The following is a 23,555-nucleotide window of genomic DNA, read 5'->3' as shown; positions in this document are numbered from 1 at the left end:
CAAACCACACCAAACTGTGTTATTGAGATAGGATAGCATAAAGTGAAGTAAAAAGTGTGACTTTATATAATATGAACAAATTAATCCTAAGGACGAGGAAAAAAATGGTCAGCGGGCCACATTTGACGCATAGTTTGGACTCCTCTGCTCTAAGCAATAAGCCTTTACTGCCCTTACATAAAGTCACGAGGAAATATAGAGATGCATTCAAATGTATTTAAAGTCGTTTATTTAACATTACAGTTTTGGTCTTAGATACAATCATTTGAAGATACAGATAAAAATATACACTTTGTTTCAATAGAAAATGTGTTTTTCACTTTTTTTGAAAGGGAATATACACATTTCCTGACTAAGGTTAACACCAAGCTAACACAGAGCAGGCCCTGTTCTCAGATGTGCCATATGTCATTACTGTACATGTGTAAGGAATATAAACAGTAAGGCATCAAACAAGCAGATTCTTATTCAGGTTATTTGCATAGGCCTATTATAAATACAGCTACATGTATTTGTTTTAGAAACTGTACTAAGAATGTAATACATTTACTAAGGCACTTGTGTCCGCTCATAGTTGAAACTACAGTTCTTTACAAAGACAAATAAGTGCTTACATTTGCCTTACATTTGTAATGTAATGCAGAGTTCATGTTTCAGTAACAAGCAGAAATCTGAAGTAATGAAAGGCGAAAGCAGCAGCTAGTGTGAAATGTCAATTTGTTAACACTTAAACAAACCACCAGCCACAGCTCCGTAACCCCCCAGTGCCCGTGCCACTTCTGAAGGCGGCACATCCAGCTTGGCACCCAACACGCCCGGAGCCAAGGTGCGTGGTGCCAAGGTGCGCTACCCAAGCCCATTTCCTCTGTGTGTTCTGCACCTCAGTGTTATTGCTCCTCTGACCGCTGGTTGTTAGGCTGGCACGAGCCACATACACAAACATACACAAGCTCGCTCACTCTTTCCCTCTCACAGCATTCACACGGTCACTCAAGCAAGCCCACACGCGCATTAAAGGTGCTCTGTGGAACCTTTCTCAGTCAGGTGTCGGACCCTCCAGCAGAAAAGTAACATCATGCTCCTTAAAAGTACTCTGAACCAACACACCAGGCATACACACACACATATTCTGCAGTAAACTATGTACATACTGTTCCACCGCGTACACTGGTGAATAACACTCCTCAAATGCTTTGTTCACGTAAATAGAAAGAACATACTATGTACATGTTTGCACTACGAAGCTTAAAACCTTAAATCACTGGAAGCAGGTGAATGAGATCGTTTTTGAGCAATACATTTAAAACTCTGTCTGTGTTCATAAGGTGTATTTCCCAAATGCTTGATTAAAACTGGGGGTTTGACAGAAGATTTATGTAATTGTAGTATTCCGTACCTCACCTTATCCTTATAAGTGCTGTGAAAAGCTTACATTTATTTTTGTGGTGAAAACACTAGATTTTGTGCTTTACGTTAAGTTTTATCTTTCCAAATACATTCATTTTAAACAAGTTACTCTGATAGTTACTCTCTCTTAGTAGTTTAACTAAATTTGAACTACTACTTTATACTTTTAGTCATATTATTTTGAAGTAACGCTGCTATTACCACAACCTTTGGTTAAGAGGCAGTTTGGCCAACAGTTTCCTGCTGGATAAGAAACCCATGCCATGTAAAATGATCTTTCCTATGTTTGAGTGTTGGGGTTTAGCTGTTCTTTAACTTTGCCGTAGCAACACTGACGTTTGCCCACTGTGGGAAAAATGAAGGTTCTGTTGTCATATTTGATCTCATCTTAAAAGTGAATTAAAATGTCAGTCAGCTTAAAGTGCTTACATTGCAGTAACTTTACACATACGCTTCTTGTGTTAGTTTTCTATTAAACGTTTGACTGCCAGGAAAAGCTATCTAATGAACACCGCCTCACTGCGCCACTGTTGCACACTATGTAAACACATTTACAGTCAGTTATCTCATGTTTGGTTACAGGCGTTTGCTGTTTGGTGCTGGCTAACAGAAGAGTGGCAGTGCTCAGAAGGAGTAGGGGCCCACGATGATGGTGAGCCGCAGCAGAGAGCTGGCCCTGTAGTTCATGGTCATGTGGTGCGTGACCATCTCTAGGTCCACCACACACTCCCGGGGGCCGGACAGGGACTTGGTCATCACTAACATGGCACTCACGTTACTGGACCTCTGCAAATACACATTTAAAAGAGCAGGTAAAGCACACATTTTCAGGGAACACGTTTTCTCTTCTTTTGGTTTTGGTTTTGAGTATTATGTTGCTGTCATTAAGCAGTTAGTTCAGATTGTGACTCCTTAGTATGATATATAACGCGCTGTAACGGATTGTTACCGTGAGAAAAAATGTGAGAAACAAAACTAGTTCATCATTTTAAACTGTTTGCATTGATGCAAATGTATTCCTCATTTTCCTAACACATTCCTAGCATCCTAATTATACACAATGATAAGTTTATAAGCACTTTTCATAACTTTCAGTGACCAGAGTGGAGTTTTGCACATAGTAACAGCAGAATAGCTTTACTTCCTGGTTCAGAAAAACATTTTATAATTGGATGCAGACAGCACACAGCGGTTTCATTTTGACCCTACGAGCTGATTTTACAAAACAGTTGTACTAGGGGGGGAAATCGTTTTGCGCAACTACATAGACAAATTGGGAACAGCCACTTATAAAACCAATAAGAAATGAGCTCATTCTGAATTCTCTAAAGTTTTACATAAAAAATAAACAACTTCTGATCAAAATAAAGAATTAGATTTGAAACATCTTGTGCACTGAGGAACATTAAACTAATCCGTAGTAATAACACTGTCCAGATGCATTTATGAATGAAGAAAAAAAATCAATTCAGCATTGATTTTTGGCCTGAACATAATAATTAAGTGACTGTAATTGATTTTTAACAGTGGTAACAGTCTCGCTCCCATATGTCTATATAATTATGTACTACATCTTTGTTTCAAGTGCCAGTTAAAACAGAAACATCAGATGGATTTAGTAGCTACTTGATACTAGGACCAATACCAGTACAATATTTAGTTGTAAGTTATTAAAACATGCTTTTTTCAGGTACTTTGTATTTAACTATCGCATACACAGATCATCATTTATATTTTCTTCATTGTAAACAGTGATATTGATCTAAAACGACTTTTACTTCCTGTTCAAAACTGCAGAACTGATAAGCCCCGCCTCTTCATCGTGACATTAAACCTTCATTCAGATGGTTTTAGTTTTCAAAAGTGGCTATTTACTTATTCTTAATGTTTCAGATAATCACAACTAAGTACAGGGAGGTGGGCGGGGACAGGTGGTGGGTGAAAACAGGAATTTTCTGAGCATCCGAGCCTCAGTTGCAGGACAATACAGGATTACTCAAACATACAACTACCAGTATATATTAAAATACAACTATGAATTAACTAAACATTTGTAAAAAACTGATGTAGCAAGGTGATTTTGCATAATATGTCTCTTTTAAAGTTGTCCAGCAGCGTCCGGTCCTACTCACCCTGAGGAAAAACTCTCCTCCCTCGTTCCCCGCTTTGATCCTGAAGGTATTGTGAGTGTTGGCGTACATGTTTGTGGCCTGAATTTGAAAAATATCGGCCGGCACGACGCGATCAGCCTGGATGCTCATGTACTTGTAGACGATGAAGGGAGGGAGGTTCTGGCATTCGGGTTGAGAGCGGCAGCTACAGCGACTGCAACCGAGAGTAACGATTACAACACAAGACTACGGTGTTAAGACTGTGACTCGGGCTAATTATATAGAGACAAAAGAAGGTGACTCACTTCTCCGAGCTCTTGATGTAGGGCGGCTCGCAGGGATTTCTTGGATAGCAGCGAAAGCCTCCGTAATAGTTCCAGCACATTTCATCCTCTTGGCAGTTGTGCGTCGCCATCTCGCACTCGTTTGTATCTGGGGAATTGGCAATGACAAATAGAGGAGTTGATTAAGTGCATATCCAACAATGGGTGTCATCTGTTCGATAGAAAAAACATCTGCTGGAGATTTGTGCAACAAGAAGACAGCTGCTGTTCTGACACTGATTTGTGGTTGTTGTTACAGTTACTTTTGCAAACACATTTAGTGATTAAGAGGCTAAATGAATGTTTTTATATCCTGCATAATTGAAATAATATGACAGGAGTAAATTCACTAGCACCAGAACCCACAGTGCCCACCGGATCCCAATTACCCCGGCAATTATGTAGTGACATGTCTGAAGAACTACATGAACTGCCCATGGTGTTTGGGTCATTGCCAACTCTGAGCATTCTTTCACCACCAGGAGCAGTCACTTTGTGAAGCGCCACTGTACAATGAACGGCTTTGGAACCACATGACGAATATGTCTTGTTTTATGATTTACTGAGGCGAATCCAAGGGGTGGCCTAGGCACCCCTGAAATGTTTATTGGCCTAGTGTTCAGGCCAGGTCTGATTGGAAACTGAAAATGAGCACTATAATGCTTTCTGCTCAGTTCTTATTATTCTTCATATATATATATATATATATATATATATATATATATATATATGCCCCTGTGCATATTCTGAATGTCACAGTAAAAACAATGCACTCTTTAAAAGAGCTGGTTCACCACATCAAATCCAGGCCTTTATTATGTGAGTAGTATAGAACTTTACAATAATTACCAAAAGGTACCCTGACTTGCAAGAAACCCCCGAAGTGCACCAAATTATAGGACATGTGATTTGTTATATTAAGATTTTTCAGGGGGAGGACCCCAGACCCCCCCCTCTTCTGGCCACCCGTTGGCCCTGCCTGTTGCAAAATCCTGGAGGCCCCACTGATGCCATACACATGATTCTAGGAACATATTGGGATATTGTGCACAGTATAATATAGTACATAAAAGTAGATTTGATCATTTGAAATAATATGTGTATGCAAGGTGGTCTTCCCTGGGCTGCCTGCAGAGAGAGAGGGCCTATCATCAGCACTTCCCCATAGCTTTGGATAACTATTCATCATTTCAGTTAAAACATAATATTAATATAAAGTTCTCTAAGTTTTGTTACAATTGGAATTAAAACGACCTGAATATGAATATTATATAATTACAATTATCTTAGAATATATATTTTTACAGCTGTATACAACATGTTTCATCTCCCAGCAACAGGGTTACTGATACCTTAAGACGGCCCTGTGTCTACAGAATGTTCCTGAAATTTAAACCTTACTGTTTAAGAAGTACAAATCCTGTTTGGTTTGGTTTAGTATATTCACTTTACTATTACTGTACATGCTTGGTTAGCATTCAAGCAGTGTAAGGTTGTATTTTGGATCACAAGTAAACTGCCATCATTAGAAACTATGAATGTGAGACATATTAAGTAAGTAGGAAGGATTTATCCAATCTAGTGTTCTCTAACTGGTTTAACTGGATTACAATAAGCAGATAAGAGCCCCATGTTCTGGTCTAAACACTTGGGAGTATGTTTTGGAGCAGAGGGAAGCCCCAGACTCCGCGGCCCCTCCCTCTGGCCTTCCCGTCTTCAATATAGCCCCCATCAAACACAACTCAAACCACACAGGCTATTTCTGGCACAGCAACCTGGATTCATCACCAAAAAGTCCAGTGACACAACACGCTGGATTCAATGAGTGGCCCTTATAAAACTTGCACCTGAGCAGGGAGGGGGAGAGGAAAAAATAACAAGTCGCTTCAAACGCTTCAATTAAATCTACTTGAAGAGAGCGGCATCATGGTGCAGATTCACAGAGGGGCACTTTGTTTGTGTTGCCTCGCCTTGGCATTCTTTCTCTGGCGGCACTGGTTTGTGTTAGAGGTCGTTTTATTATAACTGTAGAGAGAGTGTGATGGAGTTGTCATCTTCAAAGCAAAGGGGGAGGGGCAGTGGGCGTGCCTGGCGACAAATTAAAGGACAAACATTTATTAATTATTATTAAATTTAAATTATTATTATTATATATATATTTGTTTTTAATTCATGCATGATTAAAGGTGCATTGTGAAACGTTTTGTCACCTGATTATCTCCATAGATAGAGTCAGCGACGCGTTATATTGCAGGGCGTGGTTTGATGTGGATAGGAAATGCTACTTCTTCACTCTTTTAAGATGTTTTCTGCCGACTTATGTGTATTTTAAGAACAACAAATTCAAGTCCGGTAACAACTGAGTCTTGCTGGGGGCTGTCGGCATGAAGTTACCCCAGAAAAGAAAAACGGATTGTTCTGTAGATGCTAAAATACAGCAGGCGGGACTAGCATCGCAGGTTGCATTTAGCCCGAAGCGAACGTTAGCATTCTTAAATATGTTTACTCGTTTGAGCCCTGGGACCGTTGCATTCTCCTCTATGTCTTTGTGACTGAATTTTGTAAAATATAACTCCTTAAGTCTGCGTTTGCTCTGGGAGGAGTTGAACAGTGAGTGACAGAGCAGCTCGTCTACTTTAAAATGAATGGACTGTTTCCTTCACAGAGTCTTTTAATGTCTACTATAGCTTCGTCTGCCACAGAATGAGATTAAACTCATCTATCTCCATGGAGACAAGCAGGTGGAGCTATAACATTTCAGGCAAAGTGATATCTTCACGGAGACAAGCAGGGGGCGGACTACCCAAACCAGAGAAGTTACATAGTGCAGCTTTAAGTATATTTAAAATCTTCTGAGGATCTCATTAGTTGCTAACTTAATGGCTTAAATGTATCCAGTTTGTTGCTTTTACGTCAGAACCTTTTTTAGATTTTTTAGGCTGAAGGCTTTATTAGACAGGACATTGTGGCGAAAAATGGGGATAAGAGTGGGAAGGACATTCAGCAAATTGTCAGAGCTGGAATCGAACTCACCGCGCTGCGACCAGCTGCACATGGAGCCTGACATATGTGCTCTGTTATGTTTTGAATCATTCTTAAACATACCCTCACCGGACTAGATATACTATATGCAACTTGAACTGGTGATTCCTACTTGTGAACGATGGACTCCCACATACGAGATAAAAGTACATGATATAACAATGATAATCACTACAAGAAGTGGATCTGAGAGCTTAATCACTATAGAAACGTTTGTTACATGTTAAATCTGACAATATTCTGCTTTTAACATATTAGAGACATTCATTTAACGTTAGCATTAAAGGCTATTTAAGCATTTGCCATATTGTTTGCATACAAATTAATTTAGCTGGAACGCTCTGAAGTCGTTACAATCAAGTGGGAATTAAGCGACCTCTCATTTGACTGGAACGCAACTTTATTCAGATAATTTCAGTAAATTCATGAGTCTCATCTCCACATTAATTACATTTGACATTCTTGTTTTAGTTTATTCCCAAACATGGTTCAATCTTTCCTACTGTTGCCAACAGAGGGCGCATATACTGATCCAAAACACTTTTATAAACATAGAGTTACATTAAAGTGTGTATGACTGGTAATTACGATTTTCTAATTGTGACTTTATTTGGTGTATTTATACCTGTTGTACACATAAATGATAGTTTTACACCAATCGAGCAGGTATTTGTGGAGAAAACGTTGCAAAATCTGTAGAAAATGACAGGAAATGACATCACACTAGGGACACTCATATCAGACAGAAGGTTATGCACAATTTACACAAAGAAACAATTTTTTTTTAACTCTAAACATTAATTCAACAAAATAAAATCGCTCTCACATATTCTATTTGTCAAATAAAAAAACTTGTGACATTAGATGAGTTTTTGCCCAGTGTTTGCTGGGTAATTTCCTAGTGTGATGTCATCAATTACAAACAGGAAATGATATTATAAACCTAAAAAATGTGCTATTCTGCGATGACATTATTACGATTTCAAAATACCAAAAACTTCATTTTAGTTCAATGCGTCGTCTGACCTGTCAGAGGCACTTTAAGTCTGAATAAATCCAAACGCCTGCTGTAAAGTGTCGTACCTTGACATAGCCGGTTCCCCTGCAGCTGGTAGCCCTCCGGACACTCGCAGGAGTAACTTCCTGCCGTGTTGATGCACTGGTACTGGCACATGTAGCTGGAGAAACCGCACTCGTCGATGTCTGCACGGGAAAATGCACAAGAATCATGAGCACGCTTCACGGGAGGAATGCGTTTGGATGCGACTCTGCACACACACGCTTTCACACATGGAGGAGCACACTTTTGGCATCGGCATCCGCACATTAACATGACATTAACATGACATTAACATGACATTAACATGACATTAGCATGACATTAGCGTTCAGTGCATGGCTGAAGAGTGCACTTGCCTTGACATGCGACGGAGTCAGCGGCCAGCTCAAAGCCCTGCTCGCACTGGCACAAGAAGGAGCCCAGCAGATTGTAGCAGTGATGCTGACAAGGGCTCTGGACGTCACATTCATTCACATCTGAGACAAAATGAGTCACAAACTATTATTGGCAGATTCAAAAAGAGCTTAAATTGACTCAGGACCGTGTGACATGATGTCTGTTGAGCTCTGGTCAGGAAAAGGTGTTGGACTTGAAGATACTGTGGTGACTGCACATAAACATCTCGTAGAAAGTCAGACACAAGCCTTTATTCTTTATCTTGGTTTATTAAATAGTAAAACTTATGCACCAACATGGTCTTTTGTGCTTGTTTCTTTTATTTTGAGTAAAGTGATTTTGCCCACTTTGCCTGACACTTTCTTCTAATTGTAAATATTATATCTAAAAATGTACTTAACTATGTGAATGTACAAACTGGTCCCATTTTAGTTTGTGTATGGGCCACTTTTAGACTTTGGGTGGAGTTTAAGAAGCCAAATATTATGAGGCGGTACTTGGAGTTGGTCAAATGTTTGAGTTTATACAGTTTATACAACCTCTGTCATAATTACATTTCTTGCAATATAAAACATGAACCATTCCTGTCTCGGGTTCCCCTTCACACTATGAGTACGCCATGTGTGTTTTTATAATCTTTTGTAATAATAAATCTGTTTACTTATATCATCAAATATAACTATTACATTGTGTTTAAATAATATTCATGTCCAAAATTATCCTACAAAAACATGTACATTTTGTATTCAAATTCAAGTCAATTTCATATTTCTTTTAAATCTGAAGTCCCTGCACCCCAGGTTGGGAAACATTGATATAAAATATAAAACGCATATATATTTGAGAATATATAGGTCAGATCAAAGCACGTCTTGGTAAAATGACTGCCAGATATTGGACGTTTTCAGATTCTATAATGTGATGATGTCATGGGGCCAGATGAGGCGCAGGAGCCTGACATTGACGCTGACCCTGACTGTTTCCTTCCGTGACTGGACATTAAGACCCCAGTACATGTATTAAATCTGATGTCCTGTAGAAGGTGGTGATGTGTTGATGTGAATGCGGCGTTGGAGCAGGCGTCATGTGACTTACCCACACAGCTGTGGTTGTTGCTGGCGAGCTGGAAGCCCGCGTTGCACTCGCAGTAGTACGAGCCCGGAGCGTTGACACAGCGGTGCATGCAGTAGTGCGTCAGAGAGCACTCGTCTTTATCTGAGTGTAACACCACAGTAACAGTTATGGAAGCACAATGCACATGCACAATTCAACGGGCAAGTTTGATCACACCACACATGTATTTGCAGTATTTTAGAGTAACAGTGCTCTTGGGTAAAATGTTTGACTTCTATTCCCACAATGGACATAAAACATAAATGACACTTAATGTTCAAACCAGACCTCCAGTAGTATTGAAACTAGATACTCGTTTGATCAAGTATCGATACTGACAAAAACACATTGTCAAAATTGGAACTTTACTTAGCACTTTTAGAATGATCTTGAGCTTATCAAAACTAGTATAAGACGACATAATAATGTAGATAAAGTATTATTCTGTAGTGAAAATGTCTAATATTGTCAATTGTCTAATACTTTGACCTGGACCTAAAAAAGAGCTCTTATTATTTATTATTGTGGTATCAAAATCTGTATTGAGAAGCCAAGCCTATTTCTTAGTAACGAAATTAGTAACGTTTGAAATGATTAACACTATTATACATTATTTAAGCAATTATTACCTACTGGAGTATCACAAGCAGTCACGAATTACAAATGTAAGTCGCTTTTTTAGGTATCTGTACTTTACTTCAGTAGTGTGTGCATGGGATACTTTTTACTTTTACTTCACTACATTCATATGTATGTCGTGAGCAGGACCACGCCTCTGCCTCGGGACCACGCCTCTATTACCCAGAAGCCCTCTTATACCAGTCTAAGGCCTCAGTCACTGCTTTACTCTCGACTCGTCCTCCCCGGTCCTTGTGTTATGCTTTCTTTCAGCATCCAGTCTTCTAAAAGGGGGGGGTCCCGAACCAGATCACGAGACCACTCCCCCCTGAGTGTCACGTCCCGGGCGTGGCCTGCACAGCTGCCATGCATCACCAGTGTCTCACATCATTAAATCATCGTTTTTTTGCATAACTTATGGTTGCTGGTCCTTGCTAATGAACTGAGAGCAGGTGTCTTTACTCTCTACTCCACATTTATGATGACAACTTGCCTGAAGGTTTTGAGTTTGAGTCCCGGCTTTGAGCAAACAAAAATAATGACCAGGAAAATTAAGTTATTGATTCTTCAGTTATTGATTCAGTTATTGACTCTGTGGACTGACTATCAGCACAATTCTTTATTAAGATCCCTACATTTGACTCTTAAATAAGTTTTAAACTCTGTGTGAAATACTGTCAGCTTTTACTCTAAAAGTACATGTTCAAACGAGTGCTTCAATACATTTAATTCAGCTGATTTTTTTTATTTTTTGCTCCTGTATCTATACTTTTACTTAAGTAACACAATGGAGTACTTCATCCACCACTGCTAGCAGTCTTCCTCACTATTATTACGCTGCTCCTTTCTGTTCTGCTCTGCTCTCCTCCTCTGCTCCTCTCCTCTCTGCTGCTCTCTTCTCCTCTCCTCCTCTCCTCTCTGCTGCTCTCTCCGCCTCTCCTCTCTGCTCCTCTCCTCTCTGCTGCTCTCTTCTCCTCTCCTCCTCTCCTCTCTGCTGCTCTCTCCGCCTCTCCTCTCTGCTCCTCTCCTCTCTGCTGCTCTCTTCTCCTCTCCTCCTCTCCTCTCTGCTGCTCTCTCCGCCTCTCCTCTCTGCTCCTCTCCTCTCTGCTGCTCTCTTCTCCTCTCCTCCTCTCCTCTCTGCTGCTCTCTCCTCCTCTCCTCTCTTCTCTTCTCCTCTCTGCTCTTCTCCTCTCCTTTCTGCTCCACTCTTCTCCTCTCCATTCTGCTCCTCTCTGCTCATTTCCTCTCTGCTCCTCTCCTCTCTCCTCTCTCCTCTCCTCTCTCCTCTGCACCTCTCCTCTCTGCTCCTCTCTTCTCCTCGCCGCTCCTCACCTCTCTGCTCCTCTCCTCTCTGCTCTTCTCCTCTCTGGTCCTCACCTCTCTGCTCCTCTCCTCTCAGCTCTTCTCCTCTCCTCTCTTCTCCTCTCCTTTCTGCTCCGCTCTTCTCTCCTCTCCTCCCCTCTCCTCTCTACCCTGCTCCTCTCTACTCCTCTCCTCTCTGCACCTCTGCTCCTCCCTGCTCCTCTCTGCTCCTCTCCTCCCTCCTCTGCTCGTCTCTCCACTGCTCCTCTCCTGCTCCTCTCCTTTCCTCTCTGCTCCTCTCCTCCCTCCTCTGCTCGTCTCTCCACTGCTCCTCTCTCCTCTGCTCCTCTCCTCTCTCCTCTCCACCCCTCCTCTTTGCTCCTCTCCTCTCTCCTCTGCTCCTCTCTCCTCTGCACCTCTCTCCTCTGCTCCTCTCTCCTCTCCACTCTGCACCTCTCTCCTCTGCTCCTCTCTCCTCTCCACTCTGCTCCTCTCTCCTCTGCTCCTCTCTCCTCTGCACCTCTGCACCTCTGCTCCTCTGCTCCTCTGCTCCTCTCTCCTCTCCACCCCTCCTCTCCTCTCTGCCTGTTGGACTCACCTAGGCACTGCTCCCCGCTCCTCTGGAAGCCCTGAGGACACTGGCAGGAGAAGGAGCCTCTGGTGTTGAGGCAGGATTGCTCTGGACCACACGTGTGCCTCGCCGTCGCACACTCGTCCACGTCTGCAAACAGTGAAGAACACCACGTGGTTACAGGGTGAACCTGACAGCACTATTTATATCTGGACTGTGTGAATGCAACATGTAAAACTAATGTCTGATTTACATTTTGTGATTGGATCATGTTTACGACCAAGAACATAAAACATTTTAGAGAAGAATGTCTAACACATGGAATGTTTTTTGAAGTGTCCTGCCCACTTTGAAATGCGTTGTGTTGTTCTGGAAGTATTTATCTATTTATTAACCTGTTTTAACCAGGTAAAACCAAATTAATTCAAATCAAAACCTCTTTTTCCAATACAGACTTTTTGAAAACTTTTCTTTGGGGGTTTGGTTACTACACAAAGAAGATGATTAGAACCAAGCAAGTTTTCAAACAGTTTAGGACGACAAAGTGCTATAAATAAAGTAAGAAAGATTTATTTTAACTTTATTTGAATGTGACTGCACAGCTTCATCACTGGTCAGGTGTAAAACAGGCTTGTGGAGGTCAAAGATCTTTCCATTTCTATTTCCTTTTTACATTCTTCTGTTGTGTAGAACAGTGCACAGTATATTTTGCACAATTTTGTAATAATGTCATATATATTTTGGGGGAAAAGATGAAAATCAGCTCTACACATCGGCCTAAAAATAGAGTTTATCGGCCATCGGCTCCTCTGAAAAATCGGTATTGCGTCGGCTGTGAAAAAACACCATATGAGTAAATATGTAATGAGTATTTTACAGAATATTCAACCTGCTCTGACGGCGTAACCAGTGACGACCTGGCCTCACACGTGCACACAGCGAGCAGGCTTTCTTCAGCTCTTCTGAGAGTGTGGGAGACAGATCATATCTTCACCCAACACCACAGCGTTTTCAAGGCCATGGGAGATCAAAAATGACTCGCAGCTTCTCACAGATACTCATCAAAGCAAAATAAACACATGTCCACTCTCCTAAACCTCTTTTATTCCACGTCCTCTAATGTCCACAGGTGAAAAGTTTAAAGAGTGACTTGTGAGAGGTTGTTTTTTTTAAACATCGTCACCTCTGTGGCCTTCCCCTGTACCAACATTAAGAGCAGGAATCTCTTTGATAAAAGCTGGAGGCTTTCATCTCAGCGGGCAGAGGAATCTGAAGACAGGTGTGCTCTCGTCATCACACTCACATGTCTTTAGGCTCAAATGCGCTTTTCAAGTTCAAAAACGCACAAAATTACAAGATGACAAATCAAGGTGTAATCAGTCGTTTGAAAGTTTACATTAGAGACGTCGTAAAATACCTGCCGTGGATATATCTTGGTAAGGGACACGTTTTGTTTTTATGTCGATTTTGCTCCAGATTTGAGACTTTGAAATTGTCACGATAATTACTATATGAACTTTGAATTTCATGTTTTATTTGAACTGGGACGTGTCACATCCATGAACATTTCTGTATATGTGCCAGTATTAGCTACAGTATACAGCTTGTTTACTGCGTGTACTTTTTCTTTGCACTAGTGAGGAGGAGTAGTAACAGCAGCACATAGTAGTAGTAGTTGAAGTAGTATGACAATTATAACAAATTCATTCATTTATTAACAATATTTATATATACTGTACATATACATTATTATAGGGTTAGTTATTATTGGAGTTATTGTGTCAGTGGTATAGAAGGTTTTTAAGTGTTTTTTAACAGTGCCACGCCCCCTTTTCATTCTTATATTACTGATCATTATCATCATTGATCATCCCCATCAATTCAGACAATTTTAAGAAGTATCTGTCATATTTATACATTATATTGTAACAAATATAAAGCCACGGTGAGCTGGCAGTAATAGTAATCAATTTTCATTGCAAACCTCGTAATAGTTAAATTATAAGGCAGTCAATATGAAAATCCTTAGCTTGCATTTTTATTTAAACTTGCAATTTTGACTTCAGCGATAAAACACATGCTTTGTGTTGATATTGGACGCATGTTACGAATCAATTGAAAGAACCAATATTGAGTAAAGAAAGGATAATAATGAGTTATCTGTGGTCAAAATACTGCAGTGGAAACACATCATTTCACGTTAATCTCATAAACATTCTCGCAATTTTGGTTTGTTTGGAGCCGCGGTGTCTTTTTCTGTCAGTTGCACATGATTAAGTGTCCTGTGGTGCTTTTCAGTGCCGTGTGCACGCATAACTAATATCCACATATACACTCATCCCTATGGGCCCACCGGCAGTCCTCCTGGGTGGTCTGACACAAGCCGTCATGTGCACACAGCCAGTGGGCATTAGTTTAGGAGAATCACTGACAGTTACTCCCAATACCACACACAGTAGAGACCAGACTCCCTCCAGTGTGATCTGAAACAGGCTTTACAATAGCTGGGGGATGATACAGGTTGTTAAAGCTGCACTATGTCACTTTTCTGGTGGGCAGTCCTCCTCCTGCAATGGAGACGTGCAGAGGGCAAACCTTAACACACCTACAAGCTGTGAAGTAAAGCTTAAGTTTGCTGAAGTCAGTTAAAGGAGGAGGAGAGTGGATAACAAAATAAAAGATCTATCAAATTATGTCAATATTTCTTTCCAATAAAATGTATTAAAATGAAATGCATTGTTGGTAGGGCAGCTGTAAAAACAAGTTTTTTTTCCTGCAGCAAAATAACACTGCTGTATGTCATCTCTGTGAAGACCAGATGCAAAAGTACTTAACATGTGTCCTGACAAGAAGTCAGTTAAACAACAGAATAACTTCATTCAACAGGACACAACAACTTTGAGTTGGAAGGACTCCATATGATTGCCAAACATTACTGGTAGTAAGTGATTCATCCAGACTAAAAGCTGAACCCTCAGGCGCAGACTTAAGCTTGTGGAGGTGTGCAAAGCCTGACAAGCTCATTTACAGTAACGAGAAGAGGGGACATGGACGTTTCTCTGACAAACTATCATAAAGAGGCCGACATGTCAGATCTTCTGTTAACACTGATGGTGGGCACGCAATGATGCAAACAATTCCTACTTTACAAATTATTATATAGGTTTTTTTGAGTGCTTATGACTATGAAAAAAATAGATAATACAGTTGAATATTGTGAAGTATAGACATAGTTCTAATTGCATTTTTTCCAACAAACTTTGTTAATACGATTTGATTTGCAATTTAAGTTTTTGTGTTACATTTTGACATTTGAAGGGTGAAAAGAAGAGAAAACTAAACTCACATGCATTTCAGAACATGTTTGTAGAGGTCTAAACTACAGAGTGGTCAATTATTTTTACATAATAATACAAGATAATGTGTTGTTTGCAGAGAACATTATGTTAGCTAAATAAATGCCGTCCTCGTGATTTGCTAACTGAGATTTGATGGATCTTGCAGCCCTATTGTGAAGCGTATGGATTGGCTCTTGCTTGAACTAGTTTTCGTGACCACATGAAAGACCACAGAGATCTTACTGCGAGATGTAATACTCTGCACCCATGTTTTTGTAGCAGCGAACAGCTCCTGGATAGAGCGCCTGATGTGGTTTAGCAGGGAGTCCCGGTGGATGGATTGGGTTACATGGAGCTGAGAAACTAAAAGCTTATATAAAGGGAAAGCTTAAGGTTGTCATCCAGAACTCGAACGTAGCTGTAACGCTTCCTAAGAAGTTTGTGTACGGAAAGTCAAAGTCATCCTTACTCCCTTTTCGAGAAGCTTACAGCGCTCTAAACAGAAGCACATGTGTTGTTAGGAAGCCAAGAGTTCATTCACGGCAATATCGTGTGGTAACTTCTACTTTGTCACAAAACTGTTAAGACTGCCAACAAAAAATGATGTTTGCGTGTGTTTTTGAGTGTATTGGAAGGGCACCCCGCATGGCACCCTCTTGGGCCCTATAAACTTCTCTGGACTTACCGCATCACTAGTAATTTATAGTTTACACAGAAAACTAAGAGCGAGCCGTTCAAAGTGATGATGTGTTGTGTGAGTTTAGATGTGAGCCGCACTCTCCAAGGTCAGATTTGTTTAATCAACTCAGCTTACCATTTTTTATTTGAACATCACAGGGAGAGGCAAGAGGTGAAAGATGTGAAAGGAAAGAATTAGCCAAACGGGTGGAGGGTCCTTGTTGTTTTTTTCTGAACTGTAAAGGACCTTTTTTTGCAATTTGAAGTTAGATTTAGGGCCAGGAGTGCATATGTGATGTCAGGGTGAAAAACTCATAGCTTTTTAGGGAGATTAATTCTAAGTGCCTGGTGGGAGTGCGGGGAGTTAACTGTGAATGTGTGTGGAGTGGAGGGTGGGTGCTTTAGCAGTAAATGGGCTTTTTACAGAGGCCAGAATGTTTTATAGAATAGGGTGATGAAGTGTGAAAAGGGCTGCGTAAATATAGTTGGGCATTTTATTAGACACACCTGTCCTAGTGCAAATATACTGTTACAAATGATATAAAGGCAACTTTGCTCTATCGTGATTAATACAGGCATGTTCACAGATTACAAAACATGATTGGCATCGCTATTAATTGCTTGGTTTTAAATTAAATTCCAGAGCTGGAGTCTCATAGTGTTTAATTGTTTTGGCGAATGGTGATTTATTTTTGATGTGGTTGGATGAGATAATTTTTCAGACATTCAGTAGCCAAAAGAATCATCAGAAACAATACTAATGTTGGGTTGGATTAAACCTCCTGTAAGAAGCAGGCATGAGAGAGAGCAAATGGAATGGACCGTCCATCCATTGGGTCCATTGGTGAGGGCATTCTGGGTAGAGCTGCTTGCTTTCATGGCGATTATGATTAAGAAGACAATATTTCAGTCAATATTGTCTTCTTAATCACTCTGCCCATTCTGTTCATGAGAGTGATGAGAAATTAGCACCATCGCTATAACCATATAAAAGACAATATCACATCTTTCAAAATGGTGCTTTTAAAAAGAAGCTGAACCCCAAGAATTGTCTTTAGCCATCAATAGTCATTTAGGTGTCTGCTCTTTCAGCCTTCTCTTAGTAAATATTCATAAATAAACAGATTCTGAAGAATATAGCTGCAAAACCATGTCTTTTCGTTTTGAATGCCGAGTTAGACGCTTTCTTGCTCCAAAAGCCTTTTGACCCCAAGAGTAAAAGTTGCTTTCCCTGATGTGTTTTGTTCCCATTCATTCTGACATGATAGAACTTGCTGTAATTATCACTTGAGAGCATTTAGCCTTGTTTTCACTGAACCGTGGCGATGGAAAGCATGAACAGCCAGTTGGAGCTGTCCCACAGTTGGACAGAATCTGTGTTTCCTTCTGATCATCGGATAATTCAAGATGTGTCATGTTAATAGCCCATAAAATTTCACAACGTCAAATTTATCAGCGTGTCATACAGCGGCCCCTGAGCGCTCTGCTTAACCCCAAACACCTCCGAATGCGCTGCTGTAAATGGGGCATGTTGCTTGATTTGAGCAGAACCCCAGGAGATGCAGCGTGAAATGTGGCCTCAACCTCAACCCCAGGATGTTACAGTCTTCAAGCAATATACAAAATAGAACAAGAAAATGCTGAATTTTTAAGAAATATACAAGATAGAAAAGTTGTGGAAAGTATCAGGGTTTCCTTCAAGGAGCTGTACCTGATTTTTACAGACTTGAAAAAAATGTGGAAAAACAGAACTAATTAATTTTAAACTGGGCGTCGGTCCAAAGGTATTGCTCACTTTCTCTAAGCATCCTAGTTATTCACAGTCAACACCCGAGTGAACGCCCACTAACGGCTCTGTAGAAGAGCGTCTCCATCACCCACTGTTCAACAACGACAAGAGCAAATGAAGACTAGGAGTTCTATTGTGCCAGATATAGGACGACATGGAGAAGAATAAAGTACTCCAACACTCAAAATGTGTATTGACCTTATTCCGCCCCGCCCACTTTCCCCTCTTTCCCCACATGATCAGCACTTTTGTTGTGATGGCACTTCCCGTCCAGCAGGAACTCTGTTGGTTTAAATGGAGAATGAGGGAAAGGTCTCTACTAAAACATGCTATAAAGAAGATTCATTTGTGTAAAATATTCAATGTTCATGTGACCAACAAGTCAACATTACACCAATGGGCCGATGTGCCACTGGGCCCGAAAACGGCTTTTTAGTTTGTGTAGATCTTATTTTCTCTCGAGGTCGGTAGCTCTATGTTCACAAATACAACCGGAAGAAGGATTAGGTCACATGACAGCACTCAGACGGGCTCCTGGAATAAGGTGAAGGTAAGAATGCTAACGGCTGTAGGCTAAATGCTACTGCGATACCGGCATCGCTTGCTGTATTTTAAGTCATCTATGGAATTGTGTGTAAAGCTCATGTTATGTCTGTAAAAACACATCTATAGAACAATTCATTCACTTTTTTGGGGTAATGCCATGTCAACAAGAGTTCACAAACTCTTGAGAGTCCGTTTGGCCCATTTCCCGCTGTTGGGTTTGAGCGGAAGTCAAACAAACATGGCGACGCCGATAAACATACTTTGGCCATTTTAGCAGATGAACGACTTCGGTATTTTATTTTTGAAAAAGGTGCACATAGACAATGTGGAAGATGCCTGTGCTTTTCCCTCAATTGGATTTAACAACATTCAGCTTCAAATAGTCGCCATGACACCTTTTCCCTGCAGCTTTTGGCGTGAGACTACCCGGACTGATAAATATGTAGAGCTCAATAGAGAGTAATGCAAATATCGATCATGCTTGAGCCAGGATGACGCCAGACCTCGCCCCCCACAACAACACGTTATGTCTTGATGCTTTGATCTCATGCCACCGCCCACTTTATTCATTATTCATATAATCAGGCATGTATTAGCCATTGACCTGTCGGGTAGAATGAAGTAACTCCTTCAAATATGACATTCTCCGAGGCAACGAGAATCAACAAGAAGGAAAAAAACCCTCTGCGACCCCATGTGAGAGTCACCCAGCTGATTTATAACAACCCATGTCCCTGTGCATCATGAGGTAAGCGGAAAGACCATCAGAGGAGCAGGACAGCTGGACAGGGTTAGAAGAGCCTGTTGCATGATTGGTTGGTCCCCCTTGCTCCATAGAGCTCCTGGGTGTCAACTTTTTAGTGGGATTGAGAAGAGCCTTGGATGTTATTAACAAGATAATACGTGTTAAGAACAACGCAACAACAAGCGCCTCGTCTGACAGATCGTGAAGCTCAGGAAATACAGTCACTTCATATAGTTTAGTATTGTCTTAAGTGGTGCTGCGCAGTGGTGCAAGAATGTAGGCTAAACAAATACTTTCAGAGTAATAAGTAAGTAGTGAGAATCATCAAAGCCTGTGATGTAGTGACCTTGATGAAGATCGGTGCTGTTTTTGGTCAAAGGAAGCGACTGAATCGATAACTTTATTATTCTAGTCATTTTTAGATCTATATTTTTGTCCACACCCAGTCTTTAACTCAAAATCTTTAGGTGGGATGTTATCATGGCCATTTCAGGTGGGTCTCAACTCCTACAGAAAAGTACCAGAGCTATACTTTTCAGTCCAGTTCAAAAAATGTACTGGAGTATAAAAAACAGATACCTGCTCTCAAATGAAATAAAGTGTACGGACTAAAAGTAGAGTTACTTTAAAAGTTTACTTATTTAAAGCCTACTATTACTTTAGTACTTTGTTACTTACTTTCTACCACCGCTGTGATGTAATGTACGTTAATTTAAGTCAACAGACCAGACAATTATCCTGGTTTATACATAAGGGTCTAAAAATGCTAGTTAAAGTTACAGAGTAGCTGAATATCAAGTTAGATGCATGCTAAATGAGAAAACAACTGCTACTAATGATCCGATTGCATGCTAGCCAGGACAATTTGCCTGTAAATGTATTGTGCAAAGGTGTGCACGCTAACAGGAGCAAAGAGAGTGCCAGTGACAACAGCTTTTGACACAGGGTGAAATACGAGCGTGTGCGAGCGCAGGTCAGTTAAATACATGTGTCTGAGAGCAGGTGGAAGGCAGCCTAATAGGGAGGTTCCCCAGACACAAAGGTGTGCCTCAGGTGGGTGCTGCTTTGAGCCTATAACCTCAACAAAGTGGTTCTTAGTTCTCATCAAACGGGCTCTCTGCTCTTGATCCCACATCCAAGCTCCAGCATGTTTTATTCCACATCCTGTATGTTCCACCTCAAAATCATCAATTCCACTCACTCTGTACCTTTTCTGACAGAAGGCTTGAGATGTTACTTTAGATAGAATGTTCCACTTCACGGAGATAAGCTGGTGACCCTACCAGGCCAAGTTACAAGTCAGATCTGCGGAGAGGTGGCCATGAACTCCATGAAGACGAGCAGATGTCGCCATGGAGTTCACTTAAGATAAAATATCCTTTAATGTCCACACGTGGGGAAACTTCTCCCTAAATCTACCAGTTCTCAAAGATTCTGGCACAAAATTGGGAGAAGTATTTCAGAACGTCACCACTGTGGTATAAAAAGCACTAAAATAAACGACTTTGTAAGATATTAAAACAGGACTATTGTATATTTAAAAGCACAATCAAGTTTACACGTTTTTGTTTTGTTTTAAATAGAGCAAAAACTCTTCAAAGAAAGCAGCTCACAAAGTCTCAGTGCCCAGTGGCTTTCAGCTTTCTGCATGAAAGGGCATAAAAAGGAAGGCGCACAACCATGAATATAAATCAACGACCTCCATCGAGTAAATGTCCGAACTCGCAAAGAGGGCCACTCAGCTCTGGCCTGCAGTTCACGGTGATGAGAAAGCGAAGTATAAACAGACACATTTCCATTCTAATGCAGCTAAAGCCCTTACATTTAACCCTACAGAATGTGCAAGATTTTCCACTTCCACACAATTCTGTCACAACTTCAGATCAGGCAAACATAGACATCTCCAAAGGTCAAAAGATGAAGCCTCTGGCAGCATCCCGCTCGGTGCATTCCTGCTCCTCATGGATCGATCCGATGCTTATCTGTCAAGGTGGTGAGTAATTCTTACCATCACAAAAGATGAGAGCAAACGGAAAAAAACAAGCAGCGCTGACATTCCTGAGATATTCCTCCCGAGTGCATTGCATCTTTGTGGAAATATGTTATTGCATGCACACCGCCTTGTTCGGAAAAGTACACAAGTTCCTCTGTCACACCGGGCTTAACGGCTCTTAATGGGACTATTAGGAAAGATTTAGGAGTATGGAGAAGCGCTTGCAGAGATCCAGGCGTGTAGGTGGTAATGTGGCCTGCATGACCTCGGCGAACCAGACAGGTAAACACAAGTGGCATGTTCTCTCATGTCCCGTGCTGCAGACAGATCTAATTTGGAGATGAAATATAAACTGTAGGCTGCGCAAGGAGTACAAGGAGTCAAATTAGGAAGTCAAAAAGATTATAATTATTTGGTCTCAACCCTATTTCAACCAGGAGAAACATAAACAGAGGCAGACAGGGGGGATTGGGGAGAGAGGCAGAGATTTCAGTTCAGCAATGAAAGGAGGGTGTCCAAGAGCTGTGAGGGACATCAGACACTGGTGGTTGTAAAGAGGAAGAGATGCTGGGACTGAGGGAGGTAATGGTTCTGGTTCTGGTTCTGGTTCTGCGGCTGGATTGGAAGAGGATTGGGCATAGCTATAATCTGAAAATGATGATTCCACATTTTCTGGAACTGCCTTTCTTTCACCCTAAACCTGTATGAATAATAACAATAATGCCTTATACTTGTCACACGCTCTCTTATGCAACACTGTTGTCACTAGTCTTTCTTTCCACACATGGTGGTGGTAAAATACCAATCTACACCATCATGTTTTATTGAATGTAAAATATGACTTGATGACTCAAAAACGACCTAGTAACAGTAGTTCTACAGTCCCTAATTTGACCGCTTTTGAAGGACAATCCTAATTTCAATTGAGAAATGACCTCCTCAAAAGAAAACAGTTGTCATGTGCATACACAAGAAGACTACAACAAGGCACTTGTACATTTCAGCAGAAAACACCTTAAGTGGCTCCGTGTGTATATTGGAAATGTGGGGGAGGTCATGGAAATGCTCAGCGTCATTAAAATGTCACACATACACCACGACAGTAAAGCTTCATAGTTTCTCTATGCTTGAGTTAGCCGCCAACTTCCCCAATGTGTCACTAAAACAACATGCTAGCCTTAAGTTCACGGAACGGGGCAAAGGGATTTTATAGCCTTTTTGTGAATCAAAATGGAACAAATCTTTAAAGAGTCAGGCGAAGTCCATTATATAATTTGTGGCTTGTTTGGCGTTTGAACAGAATACAGAACAGCGTCGTTTGGATTAGTTTTTATAGTTTGTGCTTATGGAAAATTGGCCAAACTTGTTCAACATTTTTGCCAAAACAACTCCACATGTACTGACACTGTAAGAACCTTTGCTTGAGTTTGTGCGGTTAGCTAGCACTTGTTAGGCTTTCATGTCTGTCCTTTTCCTCTACCTGACGCTGCATCGGAGGTTTCCTGCACAGAGTGGCGAGTTAGCACTGATGCAAGCGCTATTTGATACACTGAGGTTTCCCCTATTGACAGTTAATGGGAATTCCTTTAGCTAGCACGATCTGGTCCAAAAAGGCCTCGCACAAAAGGAGAAAGTACTCAGAGGACAATTGTTGGCTTGATGGTTGATGGTCCATAGAGTTAAATGACATGGTCATGAATGATCATGAATGAATCATGCTCGCGTGTTTATTTACTTTGGCTGATATCTTTTTAAACCATTGTTTCAGGCTAAATGTTGAGGCTTTCGGGACATGGGGTGGACATTAGATGTTAAAATCTGTTATCCAGTAAAAGCAGCTCTTAGGGTTCAAATGAGACTGCTGTAGGCTGTCTGCATCTAATTATATTTTATTATCTGCAAAACACGAGTGCACTTTTAGCATGACAATGTTAGAAATTTGTGAAAAGGGCTTATAAATAATTAAGATGCTAGGATTGCATTGGGTAAGTGAGCGAAGCATTTGGACCACTTCAAACAGTATTATACTATAATATAATACTGCAAACAGTATTATAATTTAATATAATACTGTTTGCAGTGGTCCAAGCGTCTCCATTATTACGGTAACTAGTTCTGTTTTTACGTTTTAATAAGGTAAAGCCTATTACTGTACATTTGATAAAAGTAGCAATTGTTGTTTATCTATTCTACTTAAGATTAAAGGTACACTATGTAACTACCGTATTGCCTGCAATGTTTCACATTATGACATTAAACGTATCTATCTTCAAGAAGACAAGAAGGTGCCAGCACTAGGGCAAGTTACAGGCATGTTTTTCAGTTTATTTTTAAAAACATGCTCTCATACAATTGAATAGATGGAAGATAGATAAGTTTAATGCCATATTGAGGAACATTTCATGCAGAGCAATAACATTCTCCACAGAGACAAATGAAATGATGCACCTTTCATTGAAATCAGTCGGTGCAATGCCCCATTCCTCCAGGAGTGAGCCATTGTTTCAGGCCTGTCTGTGCAGG

At 40.7% G+C, this 23,555-nt stretch overlaps 1 protein-coding gene across 1 annotated transcript in view; it reads right to left on the bottom strand.

The window, feature by feature from the left end:
- Positions 1-212: 212 nt before the first annotated feature.
- Positions 213-23,555, bottom strand: part of efemp1 (EGF containing fibulin extracellular matrix protein 1) — a 26,961-nt gene continuing 3,618 nt past the window's right edge. The window contains exons 4-10 of the mRNA XM_072436933.1: positions 11,971-12,093; positions 9,435-9,554; positions 8,300-8,419; positions 7,967-8,086; positions 3,824-3,950; positions 3,540-3,732; positions 213-2,193 (exon numbers count right to left, since the gene is read on the bottom strand). Coding sequence (XP_072293034.1) covers positions 2,032-2,193; positions 3,540-3,732; positions 3,824-3,950; positions 7,967-8,086; positions 8,300-8,419; positions 9,435-9,554; positions 11,971-12,093 — 965 coding nt within the window. The 3' untranslated portion in view covers positions 213-2,031. The remainder of the gene's footprint in view (positions 2,194-3,539; positions 3,733-3,823; positions 3,951-7,966; positions 8,087-8,299; positions 8,420-9,434; positions 9,555-11,970; positions 12,094-23,555) is intronic.

The sequence above is a fragment of the Eucyclogobius newberryi genome, unplaced genomic scaffold, assembly GCF_026437365.1.
Source record: "Eucyclogobius newberryi isolate DKJ021-1_F unplaced genomic scaffold, fEucNew1.0.hap1 SCAF_8, whole genome shotgun sequence".
Classification (NCBI taxonomy): Eukaryota; Metazoa; Chordata; class Actinopteri; order Gobiiformes; family Gobiidae; genus Eucyclogobius; species Eucyclogobius newberryi.
Note: the sequence above shows the minus strand (reverse complement) of the source record. Positions and strands in the feature narration are given on the sequence as shown.